Source organism: Lepeophtheirus salmonis, chromosome 1 (genome assembly GCF_016086655.4).
Source record: "Lepeophtheirus salmonis chromosome 1, UVic_Lsal_1.4, whole genome shotgun sequence".
Lineage (NCBI taxonomy): Eukaryota > Metazoa > Arthropoda > Copepoda > Siphonostomatoida > Caligidae > Lepeophtheirus > Lepeophtheirus salmonis.
In genome coordinates, this window is record NC_052131.2 from 11,248,239 (window position 1) to 11,259,429 (window position 11,191).

Below are 11,191 nucleotides of genomic sequence, written 5' to 3' on the forward strand. Positions count from 1 at the left end.
CAAATGTTTGATTGACTATTAAATTAGCCATGATAAAATTATTTCAATATAGGGGGGTGACAATGGGGTGTAATCATAATAATGTACGGTACCCAGGAGATTTGGATGCAAGTGATTGGATACCTCGGACTTTATTCATAGTATTTTGACTCTGACATCTTCATAAAGGACAAGACACTTGATTTTCAAAGTATTTTTATGGTCCAGGCTGCAATAATGCTGTCTTTTAAGCCAATGTAACACATCAGTCAATAAGTCCGGCCCTAGATAGGAAAACAATATTGTTTTGCAAAAATTCATTTTGGTTCATCAATACAATCTCCTTTTAGAACGATATAATCAATTCAATAGTCCTCTAGCTTTTCAATACCACAGTTGCAGAACGATTTATCGAGACCTTCAAAATATACTTCAGTTTCGTCAATCACTTCCTCATCTGAGTCAAATCTCTTTCCACGGAGCATCTTTTTGAGTCCTGCCAAGAGCCAGTAGTCGGTTGTTTTTATTGAATTGTGACACGGTGTATTGCCTTGGTGAAAGACCACCTTTTTCTTCTTCAAATGAGATCTTTTCTGAGTAATTTTGGCCTTCAAACGATCCAACAAACCAATATAATAGTCCCTGTTGATTGTTTTTCCATGTTCCAAGTAGTCCATGAATAAAATTCCATCCCAATTCTAAAACCAGAGCCCATGATCTTCCCAGTCGATATTTGAGTCTTTGGACGGCTTTCTCCGTCTGCACATAACTCGCCAGGCTACCGTTTTGATTCTGGAGTGAAGTGGTTAATCCATGTGTCATTCATTCTGATGTATCGAAGCAAAAACTCCTTCTACTTTCACGTGAACATCTACAAACAGCTCTTTGAACATCATTTCGTTGTTGATTTTGCTTTGGTTTGAGCAAACACGGCACACATTTGGAAAACAGCTTTTTCATATCCAAATGTTCGTGTATGATGGTGGAAACACTACATTTTGATAACTTCAACTTCTGTTGAAGAGTATTTAGAGTATCAGCTATCTCTTGGGGCTTCACTTTGCAATTGCCCATGATAATTTTCAGGGTTTTTCAATGTTTTCCGAAATAACCACCTCATTTGGCCGACCAGGGCGTTCAGCATCATCGTCGTCCCTACGACCACTTTTGAAATCAGCAAACCATCGTTTGATGGTTGTTTTCAATGGAACAGAGTCCAAATAACATTTTTCAAGCAATGCTGGTGCTTGAATTGTGTTTTCCCATCAAAAAGCAATGATATATCAACACACGAAATGGCTTTAAATCCATCGTTTTTAAGAATCACAAAAGTAACGTCACTTAAACCACTGTAACTCGATAAATAATAAACCAACGTCTGACCGTTTTGACTGTAACTTTTTGAATGTTTGTACTTCCGAAAAATATTTTTTGATTTTGTTAGTAGCACCATCTGGTAGGTAGGTCCGGGGCTTATTGAACATGTACTTACTAATTATGATTATACCCATTACATATCCTAATATTAGTGATACTATACAAAAGGAGATCTTAAGTACCTACGGTATTCTTTCTTAATCAGTACATTAACTCCTACCTCAAGGAAGTCAGGAGCAGAATCATATTCCTGCCTGTACTTTCGTTGCAGAGGATAAAGAATACTTGGATGATATTTGTTTCGATTCAAATTGGAAGTCTGAATGTAAAACAGTCGTTTTTTGTAACTTATTAACATACTGAAATATACTCTATTATATCTTAACGTTAGATACAATTTTTCAAGTAAGTTAAGAACCATGTATTTGCGTATGTTGCACAAAACGAATGTAAAGAGACTTAATAACGAAACAAGACGGCAATTTAATTAATATAAGCTTATTAACTATATTTTCTATCGAAGTATCTATTCTTAATAATCACAAAATATTTCCATATATATAAATTTTTACATAACTCCATTATTTATATTCTAAAAATAAAACAAACTAAGTAAACTGACTTATAATTATTTTACTATCACTAAATAAGCAAATCTATTGGTTTGCTGCAGCTTGCTTTAGATAATTTTTTGCCAACTTTTCTTTTCTTACACTTTTCATTATTTTTTCTTTCTCTTATTTCTTTGCATTTCTTCTTATTTTCTTCTTGAATTATCTTGGATTCTTGTTGCTTCCTTTAAATATCGAGCGTAATCGTCCCCACTCACTGCAAGTGGTAAAAATGGCTTCGCTTTTGTGTTTTTTCTGTTGAAACCTTCAACAATGGCATTGATTTTCAAATATGTTTCAAGCGGTGATTTATCCCAGTTGTCATGAGATTTACTAGTTTCATCGGGCACATATTGAATAGTATAATTGGATCAAATAAAGTTTGATGATAATCCAGACGGAACAGGCGTTGGTGAAGAAAAATCGATGCTTTTCGTTTGCGGCGAAGAAATTCTTCCATGCGTAAAAGAAGAGTCATCTACGAGAGTACAATTATTCACTAATTCATCTTTATATTCCAAAGTTGATTCATGACTTAAAATTTCAAAAGGATCTACAGTAGTCGTACTAATGAATACAATTGGAGATTTGGTCATCTTTATAAGGGCCTTGCATGACCCCCCCCCCCAAACTTGATTTAAACTAGTAGCGTCAGTATAATCGAAATGTTCTTTGTATCTCTCTTCAAATAACTTAATATTACTTCCAATTTTCTCATTATAAATATTTTTTGAAAAGCGCTCATTGCTCCCAATTTTTGATCAGTTGAAGCAGAATTTTTAATTGTGTATTGTATATTTTTAAGGCTAAAAATACTTACATCGAGAGGTTGAACTATGTGTGAAGCATGAGGAGGGAAACAAAAAAGAATAACGTTATTGTCTCGGCAAAAATCTACAACTGTCATGTTAACATGAGAAGTATGGCTGTCCATGAATACAATAATAGGAAATTGGATTCTCTTTTCTTTTATAGATTTAATAAAAAGGTTGGAGAACCACCAAAAAAAGCATCGGATGATAACCAACCATTTGGTGTAACTCCAACATCGTACTTCGAAGGACTACTTTGAAGTTGGATGTTGGTCTTACACAGGGAAATATAATTAGGAAAATTAGAAAATATCCATCTGCTCCAACACACATCAGGACTGTTATCATTTCTTTGCTTTCCGTTGTAATAGTATATACGTTTTTAATCCCTCGTTCAGCCACTATTTTCATTTTGTTATTACCTCCTAGCTTAAATCCGGACTCATCCAAATTGAATATTCGGTGGGTATTTTCAGTAGTAAAAAAATCTTATGCTAATATATGATGGTCCGTTAATCAAAAATCCTTTAAATTGGAAACCAATTCTTAATTATTTCTTTAGTTATTTGCTTTCTCAAATGTCCTAAAGTATCTGTCACCCTAGCAGCAATTTGAGGATGCCTGTTAATAAATCGATAAACCCATGTCTTGGAAGGTAAATAGTTTTCAAACTATTTACTTTCTCCAGATTCTAAAAAAAACAACAAGGTAACTTAGTAATAAAATATGAAAAACAGGTTGTAAGTGCATGGTTTATTGGGCTGTAATCCCCTCCCAAATCAAGAAATTTTTGAAAAATGAATTATTTCCTTTGAAGCCATTGAATCAAATTATTCTCTGGAGCAAAAATTTAAATTAAAAAAAAAAAAAATCACATTATATGTAATTATCATATCGGTACGGCTTTATACAAAATGAAGTATTAAAAAAAAACGTTTTAGGTGTATGTAAATAATGATAAGTAGGTATATCCTAGGTTCAAAAGGAAATTTTCTGAGCATCATTTATTAATTTTAATTTTACGGGGTGCCATTTTTTACTTTTTTGATCATACAAATAATCAGGGATTAACTGCACTATCTAGCCCTGGGATTTACAACTTCTTTTTTGACTGACGAAACCTTTGGGGCAAAATTTGAATTCCATTTACTGAGTAGAAAGAGGATGATGAAAAAGAGTAGCTAAACGCATTCATGTAATTCATTGTTATTTGGATAGATCTTTCTTTAGAAGCGTTCGGATCTACATCAACGTATCTATTACAAGGTAGATAATTAATTATAGCTTACCGTATTGGGTATAAATATTCAAAGTTATACATTTATAAGACAAAGTACAGACGCAGATTATGTAAAATAGAAAAAAAACTTTGAAAGATAATCTTCCCTCACTCATATTAATACAACTAAACACCTAACAATTCTACTTCCAGTGGAGTTCAATTTTCATCCTTTAGAGTTTACGTTGATGACTACTTTACTTGATTGAAAAACATGGAAGGACTATAGAAGAATCGTTAGACAATATTATGTTCTACCTCTTTGAATAGTATATATAATTGAAAATTAAATCTTAAATTAGGTATAAGTATTGGAAAAAGGAATTTAGCAACAACGGAGTGGTAAATCGTTAGTTCCTAAATCCTGGAGGAACCAACGATTTTAAATTCTTAAAAACATGATGAGTTGTCGAGGGGCGAATCGCCCATTCCACGCAAGTCCATTGAATCATTAGCTTATTAATAAGTCGATCCAAATCGAACATGAATCTTCGAAGTTAGTAAATGAATCATTTCCCTTAAAAGAGGATAACTTGGATTTTGTTGGACGTTAAAGCAAAGAGGCTAAAGGAGACAATGCTGTATTAATTAATACTTATTATTATAAATGAAACAAAAGAAAGTAAAATACGGTAACAGTAACATCATCAATCGGAATATAGATTATTGTAGTTGATTTTGAGTTAAAGACAATTCCTATTCATAGTTGATTCAACATATTATCAAAATAATATAAATTTTGACATGGAAAAGTCTCAATAAAATAAAAGATCCGAAAGTTTTTATTGGGAATTAGGATTTAAATTTGTGGAATTGACGATAGGATTAAACAATACCTGAGAATTATACAACATCTTTTCAAAAGTTGGTAACTTTCCAAGGTTCTTTGAGTTGAAGTGAAACGACTGTGAGAGACTCCATACCATACTTGGTTAGATATATAGTAGTAAATAGGACGTTGGAAGTATCCATCGAATATATAGCGTTATATCGCAGAACGGAGTCCATTATATTCCTTCCCGAGAGGGATTTGGTAAGACGATATGATCCTTCATAAATTATTATTTATGTATAATACGACTAAAGAAGGACGATTCCTTTTTTTCTAATTTATGCACGGGGTGTCTATTCCTCCCTCTATTCGTACTCATAAAATAAAATGAGATCCTTAATCTCAAGGATTACCAAATAATCAGGCATTCTTCTGCGTATAAGAGTAGGTAGGTTTTATTTTCAATTTTATCCATCCAAGAGGTAAAGATTTAAAGCAACATTTGCACTCGTATGTATATTTTTGCTATTTCATGGTGTCTGAAATTAAGAAACATGATTCGAATTAAGCCCGAAATTAAAAATTATAATTTGAAACTTTCCCAAGTTTATGAATTTTTGGCATTTTTTGATTGAGTTTTTAAATCATTAATAGTTCCTCTTTTTTCGATGTTTTACTGAAAATATTCTGATACAAACTTCTTACTGAGATATTTATGAATACGTTTATTAAAAAATACCTCAAATGTAACGCATGATGTCTATATAATATACATGAACGTATATGCCTCTTCAATGTGTCCGACGATACGTAACTTATCCTACGTGTGTAATTCATTTTTAAAATTGTGGATCAATAATATTACAACAATAGTCTGGGAATACTTAAGTTGGTGTGATGGACTTATTTGGATAACTATCATATTATTTTGGGCCTTTTTCTGTTTCTTTTGGTAGGAAGGTTGCTTGATACAATAAAGGTAACGCTGAACTTAAAACATAAAAAGAAATCCTTAAATTATAAAGGGTTTTTATTTATAAGAAAATCTCAATATTTCCGAAAATCTCGTAATATTAAAATTTGTTTCCTGGAATCCTGATAAAGATAATTTACCGGAAATGAAAAGCACTAATACACATACTACAACGATAAAAATGTCAATTTTTTTTATTTATTAATTTGGTAATAATATGTTATTTATTGCAACTTCTTTAAAAAGTTGATCACTAATCAGTTGCTACTATTATATTATATTTCTTCAGTATGGTTCGTATAAAAATTCCTATTTGCATTTTCCTCAAAGCTATCCCTAGATTGATCAGATAGATGCCATTAAATGATAATATTTAAATAAAGCCACAGTATATATATATTTTTTTTTTTTAAATTGATTTTTTATTCAATGAAAGTTGATTCGCATGAGACTTATGTACAATGATATTTTTTTAATACTATCTTGAAAGTGTCAAGGATAATGCTGTTTGAATACATAAAAAAGATGTGATGTTCAACTATGCAAATTTATTTATTAGCATTGCTGAACGTATTCAAAACTCTCGTGCATAAAACTGTAAGTGAAGCTTCTCATAGTGTAATTCAAATAAAGGTTAAAAATTTTACCTTTGTTTTATGTATCTTTCATGTTGTTTTTACTTTTATTCATACCCGTTGCCTTAAGGGTCAAAATGGCACGTTGTTAAAAAATATCCCATTAACAATGTATTTATTCTTATTAAATTATGTTATACTTACAGAATTAACAAATCATCAGTCTATTTTTCTATATAGTTTCTTAACTCTACATCTAAAACTAATATAAAACTATCCTATCATAATATAAGTAACATATTTTTTTTACATTCTCATTAATTGTTCAATTAACAGTAAGAAAAAGGATTTTCACTCTTTGGGTCACAAAAATTGAATGCAGTCACATCAAAAGGCCTACATATGAATAACATATATTATCAACACCCCAATGTAAGTGTGAAGGTTAGTCATACGCAGGGTTTTCAAATTCTAGCTATATCAGTAAAAACCTTAAAAAATTGTAATTTTTAATCTTAGATGGGATGAATAAACAAAACGTTATTAGAATTTCTGAATGTGCTACGGCATACCTTGTGGACAATATTAGTTATTTGCATCTTATGCGTGTTATTCATAACCTTGTTTTTATTTCGTGTTAATAACGTCAGTTTTTGACAAAAATTATAACTTTCTTGAAGAAAAACTTGTTCTTCGTTTGAAGGTAAATCAAGTCTTGGGCTGAAGTATCCAGGGGAATCTTCTTCAAATACACTTCCTTATTTGTAATTATTCGTTGTCAAGGATCTTTAAGCAAGTTCTTGTTGAATTTTTTTTATCACGAAGGTAATATTTGACAAGTTTATTATAAATTCAATCTGCAATCTCAATAACATTCCTTGTATTTTAACATGTTACATTCCCTTTCTACCCTGGGTACATTTGAGTATTTCTTTTAAATTTGACATTTAATTTCCCCCTATTGCTCTAAGGAGACTGTTGCGACAATGGCCGGAATTTTTTCTCGCATTTCTTATTCTTGTATATTATTTTAGATAAACACAATTCATATCAAGCATTTTTTCTAGCCAGAGCAGGGATAACTGTTGACTAGTGTGTATATCTTTCAAACACATTTAAACAATAGGAAACAAATTAATGCGTCTTGTGTTAAAATCTTAGTTTTTCTATACCAAACAAACTCTCGTCATACCCTTTTAGATATACCCTTTTTGTACTATTCTTTCAATGTCTTTCTTCATTCCAGGCCAAAATACCGTCTGTCTCATCCTACAATCAAATCATTTGTGAAAATATTATATGAATTGAGCATAGAAGATGGTTTTATTCTTCATATTTATTTCTTGGAATTACCAGCCTATCCTTATAAAGAATAAGACCATCTTCTATGCTAAATTCATGTAATATTTTCACAAAATGATTCAATTGTGTCTTTTATCTCACCTGTTTCAATTGCATTAATTATATATTCTCGGTCTCAACAAACTTTTTTACGAATTTCTTCAATCATTGGATCAATTAATCTCTCATCTTCTTCATTGGAAATCACTGCTAATCGGATTATCTTATCTCTATGATGACTTATTTATTAATCTAATTCATCATCCTCTTCTGGGCATGATACGGGGATACGTCGTCTTCTATTTCAATAGATATTACATGTTCTATTTTATTAAGCATATCTAGACTGCAAAATGAGTTAAAAACTAATTTCTTCTAAATATCTTTTTAGTCACTTATTCCCATTAACATCACTTAATTATTCCGTAATGCCTTCCAATTAATAGAATCTTGATATTATATACCATCATCTAATTGAGGTGGTGGATTTATGTGAATTTTGACTTCCTTATTAATAGTTGAAGATCGCTGAATCTTTTGAGTTTTACCATGGCCATTATGATTACTCATCATTTTTTTTATGAATTGACGATATTCTTCGTCCGTTCTGATGGTATCACACCGGGTTCGTTTCTTTTCTTCTATAAGCATCTTCACCAATATCATTGTAGAATAATCCTGTTGACGTTCGACATCTGTTCCAACATTTTTCTCCACTCTTCTGATTCGATCTTTTAATGCTTCGTTTTCTATTCCAATTCGTTTTTAGTAGGCATATTGCGTTATAACATTTCCACGCAATTTATGATCGTCACTTTTAATTAAATAATTACTTAATTTAATTTTCTTTCTTTCATTAGGGTTCCGCGTATTCTTAATTCGCACACAACAAGGCCGTATTATGTTCCGATCACCTACAATAAATTGACCCCAAGACATATCATTATACAATAACTTTATTCTAGAATAATACATATGTTCATCACAAAAAATACTTTATATTTACATGAAGATAATACATCTTAGATAAACTAGCTCGATACATATCTTATATCACACCAGAAAACAAAATGTGCTGCAACTGTTCTGGGGTCTTCCTTACTTTGTAAAAGACTTCCTTTGGCATTTTCAATCCTATATTGATAGAGTGTTAATTAAACACGTTAGTAGGCTTAACAATTAATTACAGACTTCTTAATTGTTTGTTTGTTTTTTTTGTTTTCTAATTTTGCTTGAGATTTAGAAATATCTTGTATATAAAACGTCACTTCAAATTCTTTTTAGATTCCAAGAAAGGCCGTTTTGGGCCGAATTACAACAACTCAACTTATATTTAAATAAGAACATATTACGTCTATAATAGACGTGGATATGAGATATATGAGGATATGGAGTTTATATATATACTTTATTCTACACGAGGAAAATACAGAAAGACTCTCATATTAATATATTATTCTACATAAATTTCTGCGGAATATTTATATATAGGTTACTAAATCTATAGGTACGAAGATATATAACGTCCACTCTTTCCCCCAGGACAATGATTACAAAATACAGATCTAAGGTATATGAAATGAAATTTGCTTGTTCCCTTCTGTGGAATCCAAACGGATGAATCTCCTATTACGATGCCAAAGACGACCATTTTTCATACGTATGAGATATCGCCTTTGAGATTTCTACGTTTCAATTGTACCTGGATGGCTCCATCTTTTGATTATATGATCTTGTATCCAAACTGATTTACCTATCTTCAGTACGGATAACTTCTTCCCATCTCCTCTTTTTCAAATTGGTTTAGGAACCTTACAAAGTTCTTGGCTTCTCTTTTGATGGAATTCAGCTGGCATAGGTATAATAGATCTAGTACTACGACCAAAGAGATTTTAGTTGGACTCAATCCATCTTCTATTCTCGGAGTATTTCTCATTTCTAAAATTCCAAGATTGATTTTTGATTGATCTATCTTATTTCCATTCATAGTTTTCCTTATTAAATATTTGAATTTCTTCACACAAGCTTCAGCCAATCTATGTGATTGTGGGTTATGGGGAGAAGAACATTACCATTCAACTTCCCAAAAAGATAGAAATTCTTGAAATTCCCATAACGAGAAGTTTGTTCCGTTATCTGATTCTAAAACTTCGGGTATACCATAATCAATGAAGAGTATTGAATGATATTCCAAACTTCCTACCTCGATCAAGAAATTATTTGACTCTTTTAACATGTTGTTCAAATGTCTCGTCATATTTTATAATATCATCAACCAATTTCTTTGTATTTGGCAATTCTTTATAACCATGGTCCATTATAAGATTGAATACGTCACTTGTTGCATTTAATCTCATTGGCCATATTTTAAACTTGAATTATGAACGTTGTTAGGTCTTGGCTCTCATGGTGTAAAGGGATCTTCCAATATCCTTTTAAGATTAAGGAAGTTGATTTCCATCAATTAATACATAACGATAGTCCTCCACAAGCTTGTCTCTCATGCCTTTAATTTCTTCCTCGGATATATATTTCATTTCCTTGATTCCACGACCACTAGGTTCTTTGGCTCTTTTCCATCTACATCACTGAGTTTGACTTGGACAATATTTTGGTAAAATGCTTAATTTTTTACACAATACCCACATTAGAAATTTAACATTTTCCTTTACAATTATAATCTCTTCTTTAATCTCCTCATTTCCAAAACATACATTTAAAATTATGGACCCTAGTTGAGTAAAAGTAGCTCCAGTAGCTCCATTCGAACGAAAATCTGAAGGTATATTTAAATCTTTGAGTGGTATTCCAATTCCTTTAAAAAATTATCATCCACAATAGGTACCTCACTACCAGAGTCCGCAATTGTATAACTATAAGTACATAAATATGTTCCATCTAGAGAGTTTAATCGAACTTGTATTGCAGGTGAGGGACTAAATGTGGTCACATTTCTTACCGTGACTATTCTGCTTCTTGCAATTCCATTTTTACAGGCCTTTGAATCTTTAAAATGACCAACTCTTTTACAATTTCTACATTCCTGTTTTCAAGCAGGACAATTATTTATAATATGGTCTCTTGAGCAGAATATGCTATCCATTATTTTTATTTCCTAAAAATATTTTTGTTTCGACTAAGCCTTTGATCCCTAAATTTGCCTCTTGTGATCTTGTTGACTTTTACACAATTTAACTTTTCGTCATCCCTTTTCGACATTTCCTCAGCTCAACCTCTATCAATCACTTTTTGATCATTCTTTTTCTTCTCTGGGCATTACCTTTTTCCTCGTTTCTTCATCCCGAAGTCCCACAATTAATTTAACTTTGATATTTTTTTCTAAACAGTCTTTATTACCGCATTGTTCATTTAATTCGCCACGATTTGCAGTTCAAGTTACCTCGACATAGAAGTCATTGAATGATTGACCTCATTTTTGATATAAAGAATGGAATTTAGCTTTATCAAGAAT

The 11,191-nt window shown here is 31.4% G+C and overlaps 1 protein-coding gene across 1 annotated transcript; it reads right to left on the reverse strand.

Moving 5' to 3' along the window:
• Positions 1-344: 344 nt before the first annotated feature.
• On the reverse strand, positions 345-1,053 carry LOC121132102 (uncharacterized). Its single transcript, XM_040727550.1, has 2 exons — positions 859-1,053; positions 345-587 (listed from the first exon to the last, which is right to left on the reverse strand). The coding sequence occupies exons 1-2, from the start codon at positions 1,051-1,053 to the stop codon at positions 345-347; spliced, it is 438 nt and encodes a 145-aa protein (XP_040583484.1).
• Between the last annotated feature and the right edge of the window lie 10,138 nt (positions 1,054-11,191).

Coding starts and splice junctions, on each gene's coding strand:
- LOC121132102 (XM_040727550.1), bottom strand. CDS start 1,053: ATGGGCAATTGCAAAGTGAAGCCCCAAGAGATAGCTGATACTCTAAAT. Junction 588..858: donor GAAATGATGTTCAAAGAGCT/GTTTGTAGATGT, acceptor GATCGTTTGAAG/GCCAAAATTACTCAGAAAAG.